The sequence below is a fragment of the Helianthus annuus genome, chromosome 10 (assembly GCF_002127325.2).
Source record: "Helianthus annuus cultivar XRQ/B chromosome 10, HanXRQr2.0-SUNRISE, whole genome shotgun sequence".
In the NCBI taxonomy this organism is placed as follows: Eukaryota; Viridiplantae; Streptophyta; class Magnoliopsida; order Asterales; family Asteraceae; genus Helianthus; species Helianthus annuus.
The window spans coordinates 171,380,426-171,408,150 of NC_035442.2; the positions used below are offsets into that span (position 1 = coordinate 171,380,426).

At 33.3% G+C, this 27,725-nt stretch overlaps 2 protein-coding genes and 1 long non-coding RNA gene across 3 annotated transcripts; 2 read left to right on the forward strand and 1 right to left on the reverse strand.

Annotated features, from left to right (window-relative positions):
* Positions 1-610: 610 nt before the first annotated feature.
* Positions 611-6,286, forward strand: LOC110883388. Its single transcript, XM_022131157.1, has 8 exons — positions 611-674; positions 1,082-1,333; positions 1,430-1,666; positions 1,826-2,210; positions 2,305-3,057; positions 3,157-3,248; positions 3,319-4,539; positions 4,626-6,286. Exons 1-8 carry the CDS (start codon positions 611-613, stop codon positions 6,284-6,286), a joined length of 4,665 nt encoding a protein of 1,554 aa, XP_021986849.1.
* Positions 6,287-7,226: 940 nt separating this feature from the next.
* Positions 7,227-7,679, reverse strand: LOC118483226. Its single transcript, XR_004869935.1, has 3 exons — positions 7,626-7,679; positions 7,390-7,515; positions 7,227-7,293 (listed from the first exon to the last, which is right to left on the reverse strand). It is a non-coding gene; the product is annotated as an uncharacterized LOC118483226 (long non-coding RNA).
* Positions 7,680-11,913: 4,234 nt separating this feature from the next.
* On the forward strand, positions 11,914-23,736 carry LOC110886678 (N-terminal acetyltransferase A complex auxiliary subunit NAA15). The gene is made up of 26 exons (XM_022134515.2): positions 11,914-12,089; positions 14,068-14,146; positions 14,304-14,386; positions 14,485-14,634; positions 15,284-15,399; positions 15,468-15,573; positions 15,672-15,743; positions 15,827-15,942; positions 16,655-16,787; positions 16,892-16,969; positions 17,063-17,116; positions 17,200-17,270; positions 17,955-18,009; positions 18,087-18,182; positions 18,268-18,396; positions 18,498-18,580; positions 19,048-19,278; positions 19,409-19,541; positions 20,239-20,346; positions 20,894-21,025; positions 21,366-21,422; positions 21,714-21,811; positions 21,906-21,967; positions 22,045-22,156; positions 22,973-23,070; positions 23,158-23,736. Exons 1-26 carry the CDS (start codon positions 12,039-12,041, stop codon positions 23,343-23,345), a joined length of 2,691 nt encoding a protein of 896 aa, XP_021990207.1. The 5' UTR covers positions 11,914-12,038; the 3' UTR covers positions 23,346-23,736.
* The last annotated feature ends 3,989 nt before the right edge of the window (positions 23,737-27,725 follow it).

The following is a 27,725-nucleotide window of genomic DNA, read 5'->3' on the forward strand; positions in this document are numbered from 1 at the left end:
AAAAAAATTTAATATAAGGTAAGCAAATTCATTTATGGAAACATATATAACAATTTAAAAACTTCTAAAATTAACGTATTACATAAATATATTTCCATATTTTTTATATTCTATCTCTATATATTATTATAGACTTCTTCCAATTTGTGATTTCTATATCCCCCTTTCATTTCTTATTGGATGATTCAGTAAGAATTGATCAAAACACTCATTTTCCCTTGATTATTTCATCATCGGTATTCAACCTTTCAACTCGGTTAGTTTGTTCAGTTTGTATTTTTATCTATTGTTATTTAATCATTTAGCATTTTATTTGAATCTATATGTATTTTTGTTTTCACAATATTTGTTTTCGCACAGTATAATTCATTTAAGTTGTGCGCTGTCATTATAATGTATCTTTATATTTATATATTTATACATATATAATACATAAATTTTATGATTTAACACTCCGTATAAAATATAGACCATTGTACACAATTAACACCTTATTGTTTTGTTAAATTGTTTATATGAATCTTTATTGATGATTGATTAAATATTACTTAACATGTGTTCCAACATACCAACTATGTAATTTAACAATTCTTTTTCTAAATTCATAGCAATGCCTAAACGACCAAAAATTGTCTCCGTATACAATGACATTGATAAAGAAAACACTCAGCATGGTAAGTTATTTAAAGTTTTACAGTTTTTTTACCTTCTTAGTTATTTGATTATATAGATAGAGATGTATATTTTTTTTATCCGCAGTTCACCGGAATGAAAACACATCCTCCGACATTGTTAACGGTATAGCACTAATTATTTCATTGTCCATTTATATTATTTTAGACCTACTTACTTAGCTCACTATTACGCTAGAATTTTTTATTAATTCTTCCATTTTTTTTTCTGTCTTTTTAAAGTTCGACGAGGCAGAAGACCTTTATCAAGCATAACGAATGGTATTATTTTAAGTATATATTTTTTTAACAAAATGATAATTATTTTTTCCTTATCTACAATTAACTATTTTGATTTGTTATTATTTGTTCATTATAATTTTTTCAATTTGTCTACGATTTTATAATAGCTGTCCTCCCAATTGTTACTCGAGACGAGGCATCTCATAGAAGAAAATTAAGAAAATTATACTTGGATAATAAGAAATCAAATGTGGGAACTACATCGTCATCCCTCAATATTGATTCCACTAATATCAATTCCACTTCCACTCCGTGTGTTACATCTGATAACATAGTCAACAGAATTGGTTTTCACAATTTTGAATCCACTCCTGAGGTGACTAATAATGTTAATCCAAGTCCTTCAAGTATTGTAACAAGTAAGTATTTCTTTATTTTAATGTTTATATATATGGGAATATGTTCTTATTGTTTTGCATCTATATTTTTAATATGCTTTTTGTCAATTGTAGCAGGTAACATTATTTGTAGTACTAGCAATCGTACAACGAGAAAAAACGATATTGGGAATAATATTTCAACTGGCATCACATCAACCACCTGCACATCATCATTGAACCGTAATTTGCAAAGGCTATCATCTGGGAAACGTAAGTTGGTATCCAAAGCACGTATTTCGTCTCCTATACCAATGATCGACTTGACCACAGACGAAACCGTAGAACGAGATCCTTATAAAGGTGTTTCTACAGGTTAGGTTTGTTGATAAGTAGTGCTACATATTGTAAAAATACTAAGTCTTAAATACGTATATCTTATTATTGTAATGAATGTTGTATATATAACTATAATAATGTTGTATGTTTGAACATATTATTTGGATCACGGTGATCAAGTTATTACTTGTGAAGTTTGTTATGCAAAGTTATGGGACGCAGAGAAAGGAAGCGGAAGAAAAGAGGGTGGCAAAATATGTCATATGTTATGTTGTGGTTATGCCAAAGTTGTCTTACCGGATTACAAAACCGCGACACCTTATTATAAAAGTCTATTCATGTCCAATGACAATGAAAGCAAGCACTTTTTGAAGAACATTCGACGTTACAATTCTATGTTCGCGTTTACCTCAATGGGTGGTAAGGTTGACCAAACCCTGAATACTGGTAATGCTCCTTTTTGCTACAGAATTAGTGGTGAAAATTACCATTCTATTGGTAGTCTTGTGCCACCAAACGGAGGGAAGCCTAAATTTTGTCAGTTATACATATACGATACTGAAAATGAGTTGGCAAACAGGCAATCAGTTTTTAGGTACCATTCATGAAATAATTTTATTAATAACATTTATTTTAAGTATATATTTACTTAATATTTCAATTTGATGAAACAGGTCTTCAGACAATGCTTCCTCATCATCCACTTCAGATGAAACTGATAATAAGCTGATACAACAAATCAAAGCAATGTTTGATGCCGAAAATGTGCTTGTGAAAATTTATAGGATGGTTAGAGATTGCTTCCAACAAAATCCTAATACCACTTTAAAGCTTCGCCTAATTGGCAAAAGAGAACAATATGGTCGGACTTATAACTTACCTACTTCCTCAGAGGTTGCTGCTCTTATTGTTGGAGATATCGATAACGCACTTGAGAAAAGAGATATCGTTGTCGAGACACAAACAGGTTCATTAAAAAGAATAAGTGAATTGCATCCTTCCTATCTTGCACTTCAGTATCCTATTTTGTTCCCATATGGAGACGACGGTTACAGAATTGACATACCACATAGGGGTGTCATTGATGTTACTAACAAGAAACGTCCGAATTGTACAATGAGAGAGTTTTTTGCGTATCGTGTACAAGATCGTAGTAACCAGTTTTCATTGATTCTAAATTCTCGACGGTTATTCCAACAGTTTTTGGTTGATGCTTATACGATGATTGAGAGCGAGCGACTTAACTTTATAAGATTTCAGCAACAAGATCTCAGGTCTGATACATATGAGAATATCCGGAAACTAAGATATAACGGCCAACAAGATTTGTCTAAGGTTGGAAAACGTATTTTCCTTCCATCTTCCTTTACAGGCGGGTCACGATATATGATGCAAAACTATCTTGACGCAATGGCAATTTGTAAATGGTATGGTTATCCAGACTTTTTTATAACCTTTACCTGCAATCCCAAATGACCGGAGGTTAAAAGGTTTCTTAAGGACACAAATCTTAATCCGGAGGATAGGCCTGATATTTTATCTCGAATTTTTAAAATAAAGCTGGATTCAATTTGTAAAGATTTGAAAGACCGTGATTTGTTTGGAAAAGCTTATGCTGGTATGTTTATAAATTTACTTTTTAAAAATAACCTTAATTATAATTACAAGGTTTTTATTTTTTTTTGTAGTTGTTTACACTATTGAGTTTCAGAAGCGAGGATTGCCTCATACGCATATGTGCTTATTCATGGAGAATGATTACAAACTTCCAACTGTAGACCATGTTGATCAGTTTATTTCTGCAGAAATCCCTGATTTAAACCAAGACCCGGAACTATATACGCTTGTGAAAGACCATATGATTCACGGTCCATGTGGTAATGCTAGAATGAGCTCTCCATGTATGGTTGATAGAAAATGTTCAAAAGGTTTTCCCAAGAAATTTCAAGATCACTCAACCTTGGATTCTAACGGATTTCCCTTATACAGAAGAAGAGATGACGGTTCCTTCGTTTTAAAAAATAAAATTGAGTTAGACAACAGAAGTGTTGTACCTTATAACAAAAAGTTGTTGAAAAGATATCAGGCGCATATAAACGTTGAATGGTGCAACCAAGCGGCGTCAATAAAGTATTTGTTCAAGTATATTAATAAAGGTCCTGATAGAGCAACAGTTGCTGTGGTTCCGAGCAATAATGAAAACGAGCAAGCAGAAAATGATGAAATTAAAGAGTATTATGACTGTAGGTATATATCTGCGTGTGAAGCCTCTTGGAGGATTTTTTCTAATGAAGTTAATTATAGGAGTCCTTCTGTTATGCGTCTTCCTTTCCATCTTCCTGGACAACAAACAGTTTGTTTCGGTCCTGATGAAGATATTAATCAAGTGCTAAACAAACCATCTGTGAACTCATCAATGTTTTTAGCTTGGATGCAACGTAATCAAGATCCTAACGACCATGTTGCACGTACACTAACATATGTACAGTTTCCGCGTTTTTATGTGTGGAAGCTTGACAAGCGTATATGGGTTCCGAGAATAAAAGGAAAAACAATTGGAAGAAATCATTCTGTTTCTCCTTCTACCGGTGAAGCGTACTATTTAAGAATTCTTCTTAACAAAGTTAAAGGACCAACATCGTTTGATGATATTAAAACAGTTAATGGTCGAGTGTACGATACTTTTAGAGATGTTTGCTATGCGCTTGGTTTGTTGGATGACGACTCGGAGTACATTGAGGCCATCAAAGAAGCAAATATATCAGGTAGTGCAGGTTATATTCGCAATTTATTCGCCACCATGTTACTGTCAAGCACATTATCTAGACCTGAAGTTGTCTGGGAAAGCACATGGAAGTATATGACAGATGATTTTCTGTACAAATTCTCAAAGTATCATCGTGTTTCAGGTAAAATTATAAATTTCATATTATGTTTTTGTGACAGTTACAAAAAAATTACCATTAAATTTATATGTGGTTTTGATTTTTCACAGGTTTATCAATTCCTGATGAGCAACTAAAGAACTATGTTTTATGCGAAATCGAGAAGTTTTTAACTCGGAATAATTCATCGCTTCGGAGATTTTTATCAATGCCTTACCCGGATACTTCATCTTTAGATAACTTTCGCTGCCGATTGATTAACGAAGAGCTTGCTTATGACAGAACAGAGTTACAAAATGTTTATCAAGGTCAGGTGAATTTGTTAACGGATGAACAACGTGCAGTATATGAAGAAATTATGAACGCAGTTCATGGAGACAATGGAGGAGTATTTTTTGTTTACGGTTATGGCGGGACCGGTAAAACATTTTTATGGAAAACATTGTCTGCTGCAATTAGGTCAAAAGGTGAGATTGTATTAAACGTTGCATCTAGCGGAATTGCATCATTGCTGTTGGAGGGAGGAAGAACGGCTCATTCTAGGTTTCATATACCTTTGAATCTTAATGAGGATTCCGTTTGTCATATAAAACCAGACGATGATGTAGCTAAATTACTACAGCAGACCAAACTCATTATATGGGATGAAGCTCCTATGGTTCATAAACATGCATTTGAGGCTTTGGATAGAACTATGCATGACATTTTCAATATATCTAATCCATCCAGGTCTGATGTTTTATTTGGAGGAAAGGTAATTGTATTTGGTGGTGATTTTAGGCAAATACTACCTGTTGTTCCAAACGGTGGACGTCAAGAAATTGTGAATGCCTCATTATGTTCTTCTTATTTGTGGAGTAAGTGTAAGTTGTTGACGTTATCTAGAAACATGAGGTTAACTGTTGGAAGACCATCATCTGAAGTTGAAGAGATCAGTAATTTTGCAAAATGGTTGTTGGACGTTGGTGAGGGAAATGTTGGTGGTTCCAATGATGGAGAAGCAATAATTGAAATACCACCTGAGCTTTTAATTGATAGCATATCTGATCCAATTTCTAGCCTGATTGATTTTGTTTATCCGTCAATTTTGGAGAATTACAATGATCGTAATTACTTTAGTACAAGAGCTATACTTGCGCCTAAGAATGAGGTTGTTCACGAGATTAACGACAGACTGTTGGCAGTATTCCCTGGTGAAGAAAAAGAGTATCTTAGTTCTGACAGTCTATGCCCTACTGAAGATGGCAATGTTGATCAGCAAAAAATATACTCCCCTGACGTGCTCAATGGTCTCAAAGTGTCTGGTTTACCAAATCATAGGTTAGTGCTTAAAGTTGGTGTTCCAGTAATGTTGTTGCGAAATATTGACCAACGAAATGGTTTGTGTAACGGTACAAGGTTAAAGGTCACAAAACTTTACAGTCGTGTTATTGAAGCTGAGATAATTTCTGGTGGTAATATTGGTTCTCGGACATTCATACCTAGAATGAATTTGGTACCTTCGGACCGAAAGATTCCTTTTGCATTTCAAAGGAGGCAATTTCCAATAACTGTATGTTTTGCAATGACGATTAACAAAAGCCAGGGACAGTCGCTATCTAAGGTTGGGTTGTACCTAAGACAACCAGTTTTCACACATGGTCAATTGTACGTAGCTTTATCCAGGGTTACAAGACGAGATGGAATCAAGTTACTAATACTTGACAATGATGGCAGGCCTACAAATAAAATAACCAATGTTGTATATAAAGAGATATTCAATGGATTGTGACTTTTTTATTTTTGTCATTTTTTTTTCTTCACGTTATTTGTATCATTTTTTATTATATGCGAAGAAACTTATAACGAAGTATTTACGCATTAAAGTATATTCACATTCTTATGTATTATTGAATCAATAGTTATTTCTGGTAATAATATTGGGACATGAACTTTTATTCCAAGGATCCATATTTCTCCGTCCGACAAACTAATTACTTTCAAATTATATAAAGTAACCGATTCACATATAAACAACAATAACTTATTATGTTAATATATATACATACACATATTAATCAACAACCTTTATAGATGATACCAACATTACTTACATTCCAAAATATGGTTTTTTTTCATGATATATAACTAAATGTCTTTAAGGTTAACCACTTACTACATGTCCATAACAAAAGTAAACATAACATCATAACCACTGATTACATGTCCAAAACAAAAGTAAACATAACATAACTAGCATAATATAGTCCTCATTTCGAGTACACAAAAAACCTTCTTCATTAGCTTAAACATTTACCTTTCAACCTGCATTAACTTGATCCACGTCTGTTAAGATCAGCAGATTTCCTGTGCTTATGGATTTGAAATGCATTTTGTCACCCAGACGAAGCCCATTCTCTTTCATGAACATTGGCCAACCTTCGATTGCATACCTCACATCATCTCCATTCTTTTGGCGCCTAACATTCATATCGACTGTTTTTCCCTTCATGCTCCTCACTTTTAACACATGCACTTTGTTTTTTAATCCGCCAATTCTTACAACATTAGCAGACAATCTCTGCATGAATATGATAATTAACAATTAAACCAGCCTTATGAATGTTATATTCTTACCGTTTATCAATTAGTGTTGAAAAAACATACCATTCTGTTACCTCCCTTTTGTGTAAATTCACAGCAACCATCTTTATCTACAGAATTCTTCCTTGCAACACGTTTTGGTGCAACATCTAATATCTTCAATTTACTGCCCGATATCTTTCTAATGTCTTTTTCCTAATTATTACAGAAACACATAATGTTTATAATAAAATATGTATTATATATTTTAATCTCTTTGAGTTAATCATAAATAAATGTTGTTATACGTACCAACCGACTGCGTGTTCTTTTTCCAACTGTTGAAACGGTTTGCATTTCCACTTCTGTTCCGCATATCAGCGCCTTACCTTCGTCTGCCTTACAATATCCCTCAATATGTTTTCCTTTTTTCTTAACCTGTTTACACAATTTCTTATTTTAGACATCAATAACCAAGAAGTAAAAAATAAATATGGCTATACATATTAAAAGTACTACTCATGTATTATTATGATTAAAATTCTTACATCTTCTTTTGGCAGTTGGTTTATCTCTTCTCTCATCACACTCTTTGTTTCCACTTTCGAGGCTTCTTCTCCACCAACGTTCTTACTCCCCTCATCTTTGTAACCACTTTCATTCATCTATTTATCATACATTTATACTTAGTAAAATCCCAAAAGCTAATTCTAATTTATATTTAACTACATAAATGGATGCTTATTACCTCACACATAAACAGATCAACTGAATCATCGTCTTCACATAAAGTCTGTCATACAATAACATACGTAAGTAAGTCGGATTTTTTACTAAAGTCTTATAATTTAGTATAAAATACTTACAAAGTCAACGTTTTTGTAGTATGTGTCTTTAGGTATTTTCAGCACAGATTCATCATCACTTTCTTCTTTGATGTTCACATCTAACTCAACTCCTCTACGATATATCTTTATCTCAAATGTTGCGTTGTCAGTTTTCGTCAACAACAGTAAATCATCCTCTTCTATTCCAAGATCATGAAATAACTTCGGACAACCTTTTGTAAAAACATAGTTATCGTTTATTTTTTCCGTCTCAACTTTCCAACTATGACCTGCTGCATTTATGTTGTAACAGTCGTTCACTGGGACGTACGAGTAACATTTTGTGACATAAGCTTCTGGAAGCACCTGAAAAGTAATGTAACATTTTATTGATATATATTTATGTAAATCATCTATATTTCAAGTATGACAAAATAAAAAATCATTAAGAAATAATAGTATACTTACTATTATCTTTAAAACGTTGTAACGATTGAATGTTACAAAAGATTCACCACTTATGTTTTCAACGAAGCAACTGATTTCCATACTTTTGTCCTCCATTATCCTTAATCGCAATATCGTCCTCTTTGTCAATTCAAGATCCCTTACTAAATTACTCCATCCGTCGGTTATAACAGATTCCCCACTTACACTTCTTAAAGAAACTGGCCAACTTCTACGACTTTCATGATTTATGATTATTTTTTTCCTTTGCCAATATTCTCCGTATACATTCTTAACAAAATCAATTGGCAGCACCTGCGGTTAAAGTTAGTCTTTACATAATTTGTAATACAGGTTATATATATTATTTTTTAACCTTTATACATACAAGTTTTAACGACGATGGCTCTTCTAAGATTGCAATGCATGAGGTACTCATTTTTTAAACTTGCATTATACCAACATATGGTATAAACATTTAGTGTTGAACTTTAATGGATACATATATGTTCATATCAATAAGAAAATAATATTTTAAACAGATGTTCACACACATTTTGCTGATACAATTAATATCTACAATATACATATAAACAAGACTAAAGCAACTTTTCCTGATCATTACATTTATATAGATTATTAGAAATAAATAAACGAGTCAATTATTTTTTACCCAAAATTATCATTTTATAGTGTTCAAGATGAGTTAAATATAATCTTACTTTGAATACAATTCAACAAAAAAAAATTCTGGATCATAAATTTAAGATGATAATCATATCTATTCAATCATCCAAATCACACTATTAACTAACATTTTTTCTTCATAACAATATCATCAAAATCTATCAACCAAATCAAAGTAATAACCGAAATTATATACACTCAAACACATGCAATACATATACTCCTTCTTAAACACAGATAACATATAGAACTTTCGAATTAATGAAAACCTAACTCTGATTTCACGTCTAATTCTTCAATAATCGATGGAAATAAACACAATTCTTGAGTTGTTTGTAATACCGTCGATAATTTTAGTTGGTAAATGAAAGTAACCATGTTCTTACAACTGATCGGAGATGAAGTCGGAACTTACCTTTACCAATTTTTAGAACCGCCGGTGAAGTTTTTCTTGAAGCATGTGAAGAAGGTAAGCTTATTTTCAAGAAGTTGATTTGATATATTTGCAATGATGATGATTGTTTTGTTAAAAGATATTATCATATATTTTTGCCGAAAATATTTATCAAAAAAAAAAGTAATTGGACGGTAAGTGTGGTAAGAATTTTTTACTTTTATATATTTTACTCAAAAAATTTTAATACCTATTGTTTTGTTTATTTTAGGATATAAAATTCTTATTAGATTATTAGATGTTCAATTTTTTTACAACTAATTGTTTTTTCAATTGGTCTAAACCGAATTTGAAGTTATTTGTTACGAAACTCCATGAACCATAAGTTTTAGAGTAACAGATTTTAAATATATATTGACATCCGAGAATCATATTTCTTACATACACATCATCTATCCACTTTTTTTACATTTGTAGTACGATGAATATTTTTTTTTTATATTATAACTTCAAATTGATATGATAACAACGTATTCTGTTTTCAAAAAGTAAGAAACATATCATTGTTCAACACTGCAATATTCGCGGGTATTATCAATAGGCATCATTGATCATAATGTTTTGAGGTACTAACTTTACCTTTATGTAGATTAAAATACATCATAATATTCGAACGAAGCTGTAATAAAGAATTTACGTTTCAAAGTATAATTTATTTGTTCTTTAGCCACCCGTGTATTACACGGGTACTTAGACTAGTATAGATTATATAACTAAATACTTGAAGAACTGTTAGGATTTGTTAATTTTGTTGGTTTATAAACTGCTTTCTGATCTATAAAAGGGAACAAAACCTGCAATTTGACTTTTCGATGTTAAAACTAAATTTATATGTATATGTGTATGTAGTATAATATGTATATAGGGGATGGTTCAAATGAAAACCACTTTTATTGTGAAAACTCGAAAACTAACTAAAAAGCCTAAAAAAACCTAAAAAACATACAAATTTTTTTTTTTTTTTTACAATTTTTTTTAGAAAAATCGCTACTTTTTATATATGGAAAAAAATTTCAAAAAAAAAAAAAAACTTTTGGTTGTACTGCACATGTGCACTAATACGGAAAGCCTAAACCACTTAACCCACCCCCCACCGACACCCCCCAAAAACCTAAACCCCCCCCCCCCCCCACCCCCCCTCCCCCCAAAAAAAAACCTAAATTCACCCTCCCACCAAAAGCCTAACCCCCCCCCCCCCAAAAAAAAACCTAAACCCCCCCACCCCCACCCTCTCGAAAACCTAAAACTAAACCCTAAACATAAACCCGAAAAAAACCTAACCCCCCCACCCCACCCCCCAAAAACCTAAACCCCCTCCCCCCCCACACCCAAAAACCTAATCCTAATCCTAAACCTCCAAAAAAACTAACCCTAAAAGCTAAACTAAAATCAAAAAGCTAATTTTAAGCATGTAATGCACATTGTAGTACATGTTATATTGCACATGTGCACTACTATAATAATAGTATTGAAAACAAGACGACACCATAAATCTTTTTTTATATCATAAAAAATATGCTCGAATATACTTGAATGAAAGATAAGAAAATTTGTGATCTTATGGTGCCATTTTTGTTTTAAAATGATAACGTATGGAGAAATGGGAAATGTTTGAAAAGTTATATATTTTTTGTTCCAATTTTACCCCTCCTTCATTAAAAGTCTTCCCCCCCTCCTTTTTAGTGGGTTTTAGTTAGTTTTCTAGTTTTCACAATAACAAGTGGTTTTCATTTGAACCTTCCCCTATGTATGTATATATATATATATATATATATATATATATATATATAACATCTATTTTACACCATTTAAAACACAATGAAAAAGAAAAAATAAAAAAATTTGAAAACTGTGACGTCTTTTGAAGAGGATTGAGAAACCACACGTCCATAGATTTGAAGTTTTGTGAGACCACATGTGGTGGGGCGCAAACCTCTCTCAAAGCGTCTTAAAAACGTGGGGGAACACTGTACCCTCGGGTGTTTTGGGCCTTTTTTGACTGGTGGTGCTACCACAAAACGCCGAATGAGGAGTGGACTTTGGTCAAAATAACCATGGTCAAACGGCTAACTTTAAAAAAAACCCGGTTTTTGTTTTAAAAATCTATACTATATTCGCACTTTCGTACCGTGTCACGCACTATCTATATCAGTCGTCGTTCCAAGAAAAAACAATAACTATTATGCATGTCGTGCATCGCACGGGTATTCCCCCTAGTAATAATAATAATAATAATAATAATAATAATAATAATAATAATAATAATAATAATAATAATAATAATAATAATAATAATAATAATAATTCCAAATTTAATTCATAGAAATTTTATGAAAAACATAAGTTTCAAAACACCCCCTCAACTTTGTTCCAATCTTTGTTTGGTCCTTCACATCCACATTTTATTTTGGTTCGTAGGGTTGCAGAAGATAAACGCCACCAGTCACCCCTCTCTTTTACATCACACCCGCCTTATAAACCCTCAAAAACCACTCTCTCTCTCTCTCTCTCTCTAGAAATCAATCGTGTATCTTGCAACACGAACAATGGGCGCTTCGCTTCCTCCTAAAGAGGCCAATCTCTTCAAGCTCATCGTCGTAAGTTTCACAATCTCATTCACTTTATTCACTCTGACTATTTGTTCGTATTTATTAAACCCTAGCTGATCTTGTATTCTACCGATTTTCGATCGTTAATTGTTGTTTTGAATCACAGGTTTTGATTTTTATACATTTTAGTTGCTAATTAGTAATGCATTAAAGTTTATTACATTAATAATGTAAGTATTAGGTTTATGTTAGCATATGTATTAGGTTTCTATAATTTTTGTAATTTTACTGGAAACTGTGTATACTGCAAGTTACTGTTAGTATATGGCTAAGGACTTAAGCTTGTTATTGATTGAATTCATAGTTGTCAATAGCGAATAGCGGTAAATAGCGACAAGCTACCTGTATGCTAATTACTGATAAAGTAGTGGAAAATTTTAATTTAAAAATATATTTTAAACATAGTTATTAAAGGCGCTAGGCTCACTCAAGGCGCTAGACGCAAAGCGCAAAAAAAGCAAGGGCCTGAGAAAAATAAAGCGCATATGGAAAAAAAATTAAAAATATATTATGTATTAGAAAAAGAATACTATTCTTTAAATAAAATAAACAAAATCTATTATATAACACTTTATATCATTTATTTAGTACCAAAACTTCTAAAATATTAGTGTAGAAAAGTAGTTTTCCTTGGATAAAAGTACGGATCTGACTAGAATCTTGCCGGAATTTAGAAAATTTGGCCGGATACTCTTCGGGATCTAGGAATCTCGCCGGAATGTGCACCTGAACCATCACCTGGAGAATTAAAGCGCAATTTCCTCGACTTAAGGCGCAACTGCCTCGCCTCGCCTGAAAAATGGGCCTAGGCGCAAGAGGCGATGGCTTTTAACAACTATGATTTTAAATGTATATTTTATCAAAAATAGCTAAAGTATGCTATCACTAGTCATCTAAGACGCTTCTTTTTTCAATCGTGAAAAAAAAACTCGAATGGGCATCGCTATTTTTATTTATCAAAACAAAATAAAAAAAATTACTGAGACGTCGCTATTTGTTGCTAAACACCGTATAGCGTCATATGGGCGCTATACGTAGCGTGCTATAGCTGCTATTGACAACTATGAGTTGAATTGTTGTTGTAGCAGATAATTGGACTGAGGTTATAAGTTGGTTAAGTATTGGTTTTAGCAACAGTAGTTTAAATCTTGGAATCTTAATGGGTCATGGTCTATAATATGGACCCATTCTATAGAAAAAAAATCACGATTTTTCTAGTGTAAAACCAAATTGATTTTCATACACCTTAATCTCAGACCTTAAGTTGTGCTCAATAACCGACTCCTGCATTTCTAGTTAGTCCAAATATATTCTTGGTTTAAAAAAGCGCGCCTTAAGCGCGCTTAAGCGCAAAGTGCATCTAGGTGCAAACCCCATCGCCTTGTGTGACATAAGGCGCAAGACGTACAAGAAGCGCAGCTGAGGCGCGCTTTTTAGGGTGAAAATTGACCTAAGGCGCAGCTGAGGCGCACGCTTTTTGTACATGGGCTGTTTCTATGCTTCTGAGTGTTGTACAACAGGCTTTTTATGCTGTACATTTATGTTTTTTTTTTCATTTTAAAACATATATAAAGCTTAATTATAGCTAAATCATAGGTATTGGATGCTAAACACTTATGAGATATATAAAATAAATTATATAATCACTTTGCGCTTTGCGTACGAAAAGCTCACCGCTTTTGCGCTTCGCTTTTTTAAAATCGGTTTTAGACCTCATCGCTTTTGTGCGCTTCCCGCTTTTTTAAACCAAGAATATATTTCTATATTATTTTTTCTAGATCTAGATAATCTTTGACCCAATCACAAGGGTTAACAGTTAACAGTTAACCGCAACTTATTATATATTGTATTGCATTGTTTTAATGCTGCTGCTATCCTCTTGAAACCAGAACTATCTCTTTTGTATTGACTATTGAGTTGTTTACGGAGAAAATGAAACATGCTAACCTGATTGTCTCCTTGGCAGAAATCTTATGAAACAAAACAGTATAAAAAGGGGCTTAAAGCTGCAGATGCTATATTGAAGAAGTTCCCGAATCATGGAGGTTAGTGAAGAGTATATTGTCTAACGCAACTTTCCTATTAGTTATAACATTGATGCGTACAAAACTACGGTCAAGTAGAAGTTTTATCTGGCCGTTGTGAAAGATTGCTGCGATAATTATATAATTTTCTTATCTGTTTAACTATTCTTGTTACTAGAAACTCTCTCGATGAAGGGATTAACATTGAACTGCATGGACCGTAAGCAAGAAGCATATGAGCTTGTACGCCTAGGATTAAAGGTTTGTTAACTTTCAAACCATGCATTATAGTATACTTTATTTGATGTTACTTTTTTGTATCGGTATGTTGTTACATGTTAAGTCCACTTTATGTGTAGAATGACCTGAAAAGCCATGTTTGTTGGCACGTGTATGGTCTTCTCTACCGATCAGACAGAGAGTACCGAGAGGCAATAAAATGTTACCGGAATGCTCTGAGGATAGATCCTGACAACATTGAAATACTTAGGGACCTATCTCTCTTACAGGTACGTATTCGTGAAACTTTAATAATTGTGTTACGTCTGATCTTACACATTGACGAAAGGGACCCTTAAAGTTGTCAAAGATGATTTAATTGTTGCAGCCTAGAAAGAATTGACTAATTACATACATGTATACGTAGCATGTGATAAATTATTTTTCGGAGTAAAATGCCATTTTCGTCATAAGGTTTGGCCAGTTTTGTGACTTTCGTCTAGAGGTATGTTTTTCTGCATCTGGATCCAAAAGGTTTGAAATCTTGCCGTTTTCATCCAGCTTGTTAACTTCATCCATCTGCTAAGTCAGGGGTATTTCCGTATTTTTGTTAACTTAAAGGGCAATTAGGTTTTTTTCAGGGGTATTCAGTCTTTTTACATAGAGTGAAAAAGACCGAATTGCCTTTTAAGTTAGCAAAAAAGACCGAAATACCTCTGGCTTAACGGAGAAAAATGGATGAAGTTAACGAGCCGGATGAAAATGGTAAGATTTCAAACCTTTTCGATCAAGATGCGGACAAACAAACCTTTGGGACGAAAGTCGCAAAACTGGCCAAACCTCAAGGATGAAAATGGCATTTTATTCTATTTTTCGTCTGTTTTTTTTTTGTTTTGGCCTTTGGGTAAGCTAATAGTGTGTTTTTCTGTCTGGTTATAGGCACAAATGCGTGACTTGACAGGTTTTGTTGAAACTAGACAACGGTTGCTGACTTTGAAACCTAATCATCGCATGAACTGGATTGGTTTTGCGGTTTCGTATCATCTAAATTCAAAGTGAGTTGCTGTCTATTCTCATTTTTAATTTAACTTCGGTAACTTATTTATAAATATTGTTTTACAAGTGCGTCAAAAGCAATTGATATCCTGGAAGCATATGAAGGGACTCTTGAAGACGATTATCCTCCAGAAAACGAACGTTGTGAGCATGGGGAAATGCTGTTATACAAGGTAATAGTTGTGCTAGGTAATAATTTTATAAAAAAATGAAATCTTTTTGTTTTTTCTGAAACTTTTTTAAGAACTTATTTATAAAATCTTCCATTCAGATATCTTTATTGGAGGAATGTGGCTTTCTTGAGAAAGCGCTTGAAGAGTTGCGCAAAAAAGAGTTCAAGATTGTAAGTATACTTTATAACTCTTTTGTTTACGATGACGTAACGAATTGGCTTTATTTCATAACCCGTTCTGATTATTGTAATAGGTTGATAAATTATCGTACAAGGAAGTGGAGGCTTCGCTTCTTGTGAAGCTCAATCGTCTCGAGGAAGGCGAAAAGTTGTATAGGGTACTCCTTACTATGAATCCCGACAACTACAGGTACACACAAACCGAGTGTTGATAATGCTATAAACATAGTTATCGATAGCGAAGATGGCGTTCGCTATCGCGCTTCATAGTGTATCGCCCATATCCCGCAATCTGTTATCTAGCGACTCCTTAGCATGATTATAGCGGGATTCCGACAAAGAATTCGGGCTCCGGTTCCAGAAATCTGCCGGAAACCAGGAAGCAGAAGAGCAGCTGCTGCGTTTCTTGTGTTTTAGCCTTTTTAGGGTTAAATAACTTTATGGATTTTAACATTTAACCTCTCTATCTTTCACTACTTTACATTTAGTCCCTAAAACTTTTAAAAATTTACATAAAAAGTGTAAGTTTAGTTTGTGTATTTTAACATTTAACTCCCTCTATTTTCACTAGTTTACATTTGGTCCTTAAACTTATAAAATTATACATAAAAAGTATAAAATTAACATTATACATACATACATACATACATACATACATACATACATACATACATACATATATATATGTGTGTGTGTGTGCGCGCGCCCGCGCGTTGCTTGCACGCACGCATGCATGCATGCATAGCAAAACTATTTGTAGGGTCCCGCTATTTCGTCGCTATCACTACGTAGCATATAGCTACCTTGTCGCTATTCGCTATCGATAACTATGGCTGAAACATTTCTCAAAACCATTACTGTAAAATTACAAAAATATTTGATATATGAACCCTTTTGTCTAGATACTATGAAGAATTACAGAAGTGCGTTGGACTGTATTCAAAGACTGGTCAATATTCCTCCGATGAAATCGACAAGTTGCATGCTCTGTACCGATCTCTTGCGGAGAAATACACGTGGTCGTCTGCTGTTAAGGTGATCATATTCTCGTCACTTTTACGACTTACTAACTCAACTTTGATAATTATAGTCCTTTTAAAATCTTAAATGAAATATTAAATTTCAACATAATCCTTTAGAGGATTCCACTAGATTTCTTGGACGGCGTAAAGTTTCAGGATGCAGCGGATAATTATATCAGGCCTCTTTTAACAAAGGTACTAATAATCTGGGACGGTGGATGTTTATTTCTTTACGGCAACATTTATCTTGGATGCAAACTTATACTTTTTTTCCGATGCCGAATGTAGGGGGTCCCGTCACTGTTCTCCGATCTTTCTCCTCTGTATGATCATGGTGGCAAGGTTAGTGGAAGCATCCCATTGAAGGTTCAAGACTTTTGCATTATTTTGACATATTTTGACTTTTTTTTTTGACTTTTTTATAGGCTGATGTTCTTGAAAAGTTGGTTCTTGGCTTGGAGGAATCACTTAAAAAGACAGGTGGATACCCTGGAAGGTACGATTGGATCATGAACATCACTCATCACATCCTCTTATATATGGAACTAGTATTTTGACCCGCCGCGCGTTGTTGCGGCGTCAACTTATACCGTAAAATAATTGACCCAATTCGTTTTCGAACAAAATTTATGTCAAAACGTAGACCAACTGAAAACGCACATGAAAATAAGCACGAAAACGTATAATATTTGACCTGATTCATTACCTAGAAAATTTACGTCGAAACATAAACCAACTTGGATTTATAACGAAAAGTACTTAAAAATAAGCACGTAAGTAAATAGTGTTTTTTTTTTTACGTTAAAGAATGGTATCACGCGTTGCGGCCGAGTCGAAACGTAAAGTAACTCGAATTTATACCGCCTAGTGAAAATGTATTATATTTTACCCGACTCGTTTCTGAACAAAACGTAGACAAACAAAAAATGTACATAAAAATAAGCACACAAATGTATTATATTTGACCCACGCACATGAAAATAAGCACGTAAAACTCAAGGGGGGGGGGGGGGGTGGGGGATGGCATTTTACAAAGTTTTTAAGAATGCTGGGGGGGGGGGTTGTAAGTAGCAATGCCATTGTTGTAAAATTGACAAAGAAATGTAATAAAAAGATAGAGGTTGGACCTTGTTATATATATAATTTGTAATAATTTTGTTCTGTTGCATCTTATGTACAGATCAGAAAAGGAGCCACCTTCGACACTTCTATGGACCTTGTTCTATTTAGCTCAGGTTAGGTCTTGCTGCATACGTGTTTGGATTTAAATAAATTTGCATAAGATTGTTCTTACGTTGTTGTGCTTATGCAGCATTACGATAGACGGGCCCAGTATGACGTGGCTCTTGCTAAAATCGAGGAAGCTATGCAACACACTCCAACTGTTATTGATTTATATTCTGTCAAGGTCTGCTTATACTATGCTTTTATTTCTATTTACCGCAGATAATCTTATTACTTATTAGTGAGTTCTTATAATTTTTTTTACGCAGAGCAAGATACTGAAACATGCTGGCGATTTTACGGCAGCAGCTGCGTTAGCAGATGAAGCTAGGTGCATGGATCTCGCCGATCGTTACGTAAATAGTCAATGCGTTAAACGAATGCTGCAGGCTGATCAGGTCCAACTATTCAAATACATTATGATATTCGTTTACTTAATTTTAAACATTCGTACGCTCCCTGACTTCAGTTTTTTACTCTCGATAATGAATTCTGTTAGGTTACATTTGCGGAAAAGACAGCAGTACTGTTCACGAAAGACGGTGAACAACATAACAACCTGCATGACATGCAGTGCATGTGGTTAGTGTTTGTTACAAACTTGTTACCTAGGATTTGTAGCAAACAAAAAAGAGTAAAATGCCATTTTTGCGACTTTCTTCGAAAGGTTTGTTTTTTCGTTTCCGGATCCAAAAGGTTTGAAATCTTGCCTTTTTAATCTGGCTCGTTAACTCCATCCATTTTTTCTCCGTTAAGTCAGGGGTATTTTCGTCTTTTTTGTTAACTCAAAGGGTAATTCGGTCTTTTTCACTTTATGTAAAAAGAGCAAATACCCTTGAAAAAGTCTGAATTGCTCTTTAAGTTAACAAAAAGACGGAAATACCCCTGACTTAGCGGAGGAAAATGGATTGGGTTAACGCGCCGAATAAAAATGGCAAGATTTCAAACCTTTTCGATCCAGATGCGGATAAACAAACCTTTGGACGAAAATAGCATTTTACTCAACAAAAAAATATCAAAATTATTACTGATTTTGTCTTCATTTGAAGGTATGAACTTGCTTCTGGTGAAAGCTATTTCCGCCAGGGTGAACTTGGGCGGGCGTTGAAAAAGTTTTTGCTGGTTGAGAAACACTATGCGGATATAACTGAAGACCAATTTGATTTCCATTCTTATTGTTTAAGAAAAATGACGTTGCGCGCGTATATTGAAATGTTACGATTTCAAGACCGGCTTCATGCTCATGCTTACTTTCGCAAGGCAGCTGCTGGAGCTATAAGGTGAAGTTTCTGTGGTCATGTTCGAAAAAGGAGTCAACATAGTCAAAGTTACTGTGGTCGTTTCACATTTTAGTTTCATGACAAACAGTATTTTTGTTTGATTGTTTTTATGCTCCATTGGTTGATGCAGATGCTACATCAAGCATTATGATTCTCCACCAAAATCATCAACCGAAGAAGACGATGAACTAGCAAAATTGCCTGCTGCTCAGAAGAAGAAATTGAGGCAAAAACAGAGGAAGGCTGAAGCACGGGCGAAAAAAGTATATCCTACTTTAATTTTTTTAAAATTTTTTTTCTAACAGATATAAGTTTGAAGTATGAGTAAAATGCCATTTTTGTCCCTGATGTTTGACTAGTTTTGCGACTTTCGTTCAAAGGGTTCCAAAAGGTTTGAAATTTTGTCATTTTCATCCGGCTCGTTAACTCCATCCATTTTCACCGTTAAGTCGGGGGTATTTTCGTTTTTTATGTTAACTTAAAGGGCAATTCGGTTGTTTTCAGAGGTATTTGGTCTCTTTGCATAAAGTGAAAAAGACTGAATTGCCCTTTAAGTTGGCAAAAAAGACAGAAATACCCCTGACTTAACTGAGAAAAGTGGATGGAGTTAACAAGCCAGATGAAAATGGCAAGATTCCAAACCTTTTGGATTCAGATGTGGAAAAACAAACCTTTGGACGCAAGTGGCAAAACTGGCCAAACCTCAGGGACGAAAACGTCATTTTACTCTTTAAGCTTTCACTAAAAGTGGCAAAATGGGTGGGTTGGGCAAGTTGTGTAGTGACTCAAACGGGTAATTTTTTGTGAAGGGATGGATCGACCCAGAACAAATTAGTTTCTCTTTGTTTCGAATACACTTTGGAGTGATTTCCAACATGTTCTCTTTTAAGCTAATTCTTATTTTATTTTACCTGGTTAACGTGTTTAATATGTTAGGCATTTTTTTTAATGTTCTCTCAGGAGGCAGAAGTAAAGAGCGAGGAAGCTAATGCGAGTGGCGTTTCTAAGCAAGGGAAACGAAATGTCAAGACCGTTGATCCGGATCCCCATGGAGAGAAGTTATTGCAGGTTTCCCCTGTCTATTATAAGAAAAGCAATTTATTTTTTAAAAAAAGTCGTGGATTGTGGTTTATCGTTATGCAACCATGTGTGTGTGTGTATATCATAGTTGTTAATAGCGACCATAGCGGTCGCTATAGCGCGTTTTATGGCGATGCGACTATGTGTCGCTATGTTGGTTATGGCGATGAATAGCGAGCTTAGTGACAGTTTGGGTATTTTTTTTGATGTTAATATCAATTAGATATAGCTATAAAATAGCTGGATTTATAGGTTTTTGTTAAATATACATGTAAAATATCATATATACAAGGGTATTTTGATGTAATATACATATAAAAATTTTCAAAATTCTTTTTCTAGTGTAATCGCTATTTATAAAATAGCCGTCGCTATTTGTCGCTATTCGCTACATAGCCTATAGGTGCATTGTCGCTATTTGTCGCTATTCGCCATCGACAACTAGGGTGTATATATATGTATATCAGTGATTCACACGCATTTGAAGATACTCTTTTGACCCGTATGTAAAGCAAACTCTTCTTGTTTGACCTAGATTGAAGATCCTTTAGCGGAAGCTGGAAAGTACCTGAAACTACTTCAGAAACATTCATCTGATTACTTGGAGACACATTTACTGTCGTTTGAAGTTAATATGAGAAAGGAAAAGATCTTGCTTGCCTTGCAGGTAATTTTATTTACTGCCTTTTGGTTTTTAGAAATTTTTAATTGTTGTATTCCAATTAATGATATCAATTATATCTCATGTTAAATACATATCAGCAATCTTTTTAATTTGTAAAGAAGGATAAGCGACAACTAATATATGTTATGTATTGTAGCAAATATTTTCTGACATATTACTTATTATTTACCAAAAAATAAAAATATAAAGGTTTATTAATGTCAGTTCAGTTATTTCGGTTATTTACACACATAACCATAACCGAATCATAAAAGTTGGTTCGTAATACTAAAATTATCATTAATAATATTATATTCTTTGACTGTTTTTCTGTTTCATCAAGGCTTTGAAGCACCTGGTACAATTAAATGCTGAAAATCCCGACACTCATCGCTGCTTGGTATGTCATAGTTTTATTTACTTGCATCATAACCATATGGTACCCACACGCAGTGGCGGATCTTGCCCGTTGAACGTGCCAGGGCCGAAAGACACAGGCACTAAAAAAAGCCCGGGCAAGCCCGGGCCAAACATAGTATATATAAAAAATTTCGATCAAAATGCGGAAAATTAGCACTACGGCCGAAAAACTTGCTCGGGCCGTGGCCCTGCCATAGCCTAACTAAGAACCGCCCTTGCCCACACGCGTACGGCGTATCCACATATTTATATTATATACTTCGTATCGCAGATAAGATTCTTCCATAAAGTGGCATCAAGGTCGGCTCCTACAACCGATGCTGAAAAACTCGTTTCCGGAGTATTAGAAGCAGAACGACCAACTTTCAGGTTATCCATCATTCTATTGCGTTTCTAATGCAAAATCTTCTATTTCTTTACGTCATTTTTAAATTCTAATCGAGTTTTCACTTGTTTTTTGTAGTCAGCTGCATGATAATAAATCTCTGATGGAGGCAAATACGGTTTTCCTCGAGCAACATAAAGGTAATCTTTTTTCCATATTAATGACTACATTTGTGTACGATGAACACCTTTAAGACGTCATGCTGGTGATTTTGCAGATTCGTTGTTGCACAGAGCAGCAGCAGCCGAGATGATCTATTGTTTAGAACCGAACAAGAAGACAGAAGCAATTAAGTTGATTGAAGAATCCCCTAAGAACTCTGTTTCAAGGTAAAATTTAGGGGTCGCTAATTGCTATTCCTGACACGAGCGGGTTGACGGTTCATATCCTACCTGTAGGGCTGCAAATGAACCGAATGAACACGAACGAGACCTTGTTCATGTTCGTTTGTTAAAAAATTTATGTGTTCAAGAACACTTACGGAACGAGATTTTATGTTCGTGTCCGTTTGTTAAGGAAATGAAGTTGTTCGTGTTTGGTTGTTAATTTTTGGCAACGAACGAAAACGAACGTTGATGAATACAAATGAGCACAAACTAATGTTCATGAACACAAATGGAAACAAACCTATTACAAACACAAACAAGCGTTCATGAGTTAAATATTTATTTTGTCGGAACGTTGAAGTATTTAATTAAAATATAAAAACTATAAAACTCTAATGAAATATCGAACATAATCAAGCACAAACGAACAAGTTACTGAACGTTCATGAACATAAATGAACGAACACGGCTTCTGTTCGTGTTTGTTCATTTAACTAAACGAACGAAGTTTCTTGTTTGTGTTCGTTTGTTTAATGAACAAACAAACATAAACGAACTTCCTGCCGAACGTTTGGTTCGTTTGCCGCCCTATCGACGGTTCATATCCGAGCCGTATAAACGATCAATGGGTCGTGTTTGGGCTGACTTATTTAACATGTTTAATTAAACAAGTTGACCCATAAAACAAGGATTTGAACCGCCAGCCCAACACAATTGACACTTAGTAAAAATGAGACTTTTTATGAGAATCCTACTAAAACAATTCAAATGAGAAGTTTCCGTTATACTTACACGTCTGTTTTGTCACCGAATTAGTAGTGGCCCGCTTGGATCCGTGAAAGAATCGAAGTTGAAAGATTGTGTTGCCGTTCACAAAATTCTGGTTGCTACTTTCGACGATCGAGATGCTGCTCTAAGTCAGTCTCACCCCTTTTTTGTTCTTTATAGAGCCGCTGCGAATTCTGTATCTGACTTTTATTTTATTACCTTATTTTATTTTGCAGGATGGAAAAACCGATGCGCAGAAGAGTTTCCGTACTCGACCTACTTTGAAGGCAGCCTCTGCTCTACTATAACATCGAACGAAACTTCCAAACAAGCACACGAGGCTGCTGAAAACGGAGGTATCGAATTTGTTCCATCGAACGGTAAAGTAGAAAAGCTAGATGCCATGAAGAATCTAGCCATCTAACAAGAAAACTGAATTTTAACCAGATTTCATATGCTTAAGCCATGCCCCCGGTTGTAGGATAAGGTTTTAGATCCCAGGAAAAAAACTAAAACTGGTTTTTATCCTCGAAGCCGTTTTTTTCGTTCATGTGATCACAATTCCTTAAAAATGTGTATAACCTACTCAAGTTTCTTGTGTCCACCCGAGTCATGGACCCGATGTTTTTAAGGTTAGAAAAATATCCTTGGATCGTCGCCCTTTTGAAGGTAGTCAAGAATCTTGAGAGTATGTTGTACTGCTATTTTTGGTTGGTCTTTTTTTTTTTAATATTTATGTTGTATAATTGCTATTCTTATGTGACAAAATTTTGACTTATAAATTTTACGATAAGCGATCTTGGACTTTGATGTTATTGTTGGTGCATACATCTGTCGACTTCGTCTTGTATCGAGTCTAGCATTAGAATTGTTAGATCAGGGCACGTTATACGAGAAAATAGGAAGTTTTAGAGTGTTATTGACCTGATTCCGCTTGAACACGTGATTCCGCTTGAACTGTCATATGTTACTTTCAAGCGGAATCAACCGCCTATATATATGTCCCAAGCGAAATCATTTGTAACTTTCTGATTTTCCGGTACCGAAGTGCTGCTGAAGTGCCGTTTGACTGTAAACTGGTTCTAATCAATATACAAGGCAATTTATAGTGAATTCAAGCTGTTTTTCAAGTCCGTTTCTTAGTTTCCGCCTCTGAAACGGATAAGAGCTCTTCTGATTGACTCGTTTGGGTCACGACACGATCCTACAGTTATGACGGATTTACTTATGTGTAGTGTTTGGTTTGGTGTCGTGTGGTCGAGTTCGTACAACACTTTGTTTTTTTCCTCCAGAGTACGTTTTTTTTTAAATGGGTTGACCATAGGGGCGCAAGATCACGATTTGACCTAGCACTATTTTACTTAAGGGGCTGTTCGACTTAAATGGGTTGACCATAGGGGCGCAAGATCACGACTTGACCAAACACCCAATCATTAAGAGCCAGTATAATGCTTAACGTTTAAAGATAAATGTCTGACCAATTCAGATTAGAGGTCTTAACTATTCAGACTTGGTATAATGCTTAACCATCATTTAGAGGCAAATGTCTGAACCATTCAGACATCTGCTTGCGAAACAAACAGTCTGAACTATTAAGTGCTAGATTAGTAAGAGGTCTGAACCATTAAGAGCTCCATTAAGAGGTAAACAAACAACTCCAAAGTTTACGATTTTTTTAATTAGATGGCTATGTTAAACAAAAGAAAATAAATAACCAATAAAGTAAATCATATGAAGTAACACTTTAAAATCAAAATACTAACAACTAATCTACGAGTATATAATATTACGTTTTTTAATCATTTAAAGTTTGTTTGGTATGATGTAATGAAATAGACGAAATAACTGAATGGATGAGGAATGAACTGACAAGGGAAATAAATGAATATTATTATTTCATTGTCATGTTTGGTTTAAAAATGGAAAAAAATACGTCTGCCCCAAAATAAAGAAAATTTATCGTTTTTTCAGAACACTATCCTATTATACATATTATACATATTATTAGAAAGTCTTGATGAACAGTAAGTAAGTAAAATAAATAATTATTATTCAGTTTTTAGTAGTGTTTTAATTCATTATTTTTTATTTAAATTTCAATTGTTCAATTCTTAAAATATTATTTATTTAAACTAAATATGTTTATTTTAGTTTGTTATAATCTTTTAACTAGGATATAACCCCGTGTATTACACGGGTTGAATAAATACATTTTATATACTAAATAATAAAACAATATATCTTTAAAAACCTTCTTTATTGCACGGGTTAAACAAATGTAATTTTATATATTGAATAATAAAAAGTTATATCTATAAGAACCATGTTGTACAGATTGAATAAATGTAATTTTATATAACAAATAATAAAAAAAGTTATATCTATAAAACCACGTCTATTACACGGGTTGAATAAATATAACATTGTTTACCAAATAATAAAAAAAGTTATATCTTAAAAAACCCTCGTGTATTACACGGCTTGAATAAATATGATTTTATATACCAAATAATAAGAAAATTATATAAAAAAAAACTAATGGATATACTCGTTACGCGATAGATATGGTGATTGCGGAGATGATTATTGAAAAGAAAATAAAGTGGTCAAACATGTTATTCAAGAAGTAAATAAGCAGCCATTTTAGTGATAAAATATAAATTATATTTAAAAAAACGGTAATAAATTTAATTTTATATATAAAGTAATATTAATATTATAAATGAGAAGTATATATTAAATTTAAACTAAATAATAATTATTTATAGTTAAGTATAAAAGATTAAACAAAAATAATATTAGTAGGAGAGTCATCTATAATTAATTAGAAGAGATTAAACTAAAGAGTAAATTGCCAAAATCGTCTCTGAGTTTTGGGCATGTTTGTCATTTTCATGCAAAACAACTTTTTTTACTATATATTCATTCAATTTTGGGATTTTTTGCCATTTTCATCAAAAAATCTAATTTGCTTTATTTTTATATCAAACATTTGGATGAAAATAAAATCAAATCCCAAATCTCGGGACAATTTTGACAAAAAAAGTCATACATTTGGATGAAAATGGCAAACAATCCCAAAAGTGAAGGACTATATGGTATAAAAAAGGTTGTTTTAGATGAAAATGTCAAACATACCCAAACCTGAGGGACGATTTTTGCAATTTACTCTTAACTAAATAATATTTATTAGGAGGGTTATCTATAATTAATTAGAAGAGATTAAACTAAAATAATAATTATCCATAACACATGACCTAATATGATGACAAGTGTCCCATACCTGGTTTCTTTTATTATATAGTATAGATTCAACTAAAAGATATTTGTATTATATATATATATATATATATATATATATATATATATAATATATTATTTATATATTAAAGTAGAGGGACTATGAATAAAAAATAGCTTTTTGTATAATTCAACTAAAAGATATTTGTATTATATATATATATATATATATAAAATATATATATATATATATATTATATAATATATATAATATATTATTTATATATTAAAGTAGAGGGACTATGAATAAAAAATAGCTTTTTAAAGTATTTGTTTTAAGTATTGTTCATTTAATATATATATATATATATTTTTTAATAATTTGTGTATGTTAGTTTTTAAAAATAATCTAAATACGCATCTATGTATTTTTTTTCCAACATTCTGATAAAAATCTTTTTGAAAATGGATATTGTGTTGCTACCATACCGAAAAGAAAACCGACTGAACAACATAAGTGCCACTATGCATATTTATGGTTTTCGGTAAATCTTATTGAAAGTAGACACCGTGTCGCTATTGTACCAAACATAAAACCGAACGAACAACATCGATATTTTGTACGGGTATTTATATCTATATTTTTAGTTCCAATAATCTGATACTGTATCACTACTGTATTGTATTGTACCATATTGAGCCGGACCGAACAACATCGGTGTTGGCACCGTGCTCGTTTTATGGTTTTCGGTCGATGTAGAGCAGATGTTGATTGTTATACCGAATGCATGTATTGTGTCAGTACGGAAACAAACTAAATCAATGCCGATCGAGATCCCGCCACAAAGCGCTGGGGAATCAACTAGTTATACATATGAATTCAAAGTTCGCATGAATAGTAAATTTGTTTTTTCATTGATATTTGATTTTTTAAATATTATATAATTCTTTATTCTCTTAATAATATTTCAATTTTTTACAACAATAGTTTATCATCGGTTTCTTTTTTATTTTCTTTACCACTGTATTATTTATGGTATACATTTTTAACCCATTTATTTTTTTTTTACTAATTTGTCTTTTATTCGATGACTTACTTTCGTTGACTTAAAAAAACTAAATACGTAGTTGTATTTGATTTTATAAATTTTATTGAAAATGAGTTGTCTTCGAAATACAATCTTTTTTTGGAATCTAAGGGTGGATCAAGTGTCAGTGTCATAACGGTACCGTGATGAACAAAAAAATACTGACAAGGTCGATACTGGTATCGATATTAATGGAATCGGTATCCGTATATACTTTAAAATATGTATGCGTTTAACCCAGTTAGTTTTTATTTAATTTGATTCTCCTTCGACAACTTGCATTCATTATCTTTTTTTATAAAGATGAATACACGGCTGTGTTTAATACATATCTTTCACCGTTCCTGTATAAACTTTCTTGAAAAAAAATTTATTCAAAATAGTACCGTGATAAACTACCGGTATTCGTTTTAACCTAAAAGGCGTACGAATATATCATGAGTTTAAACTGAGTGCAAGTCTTACACCGATACTGA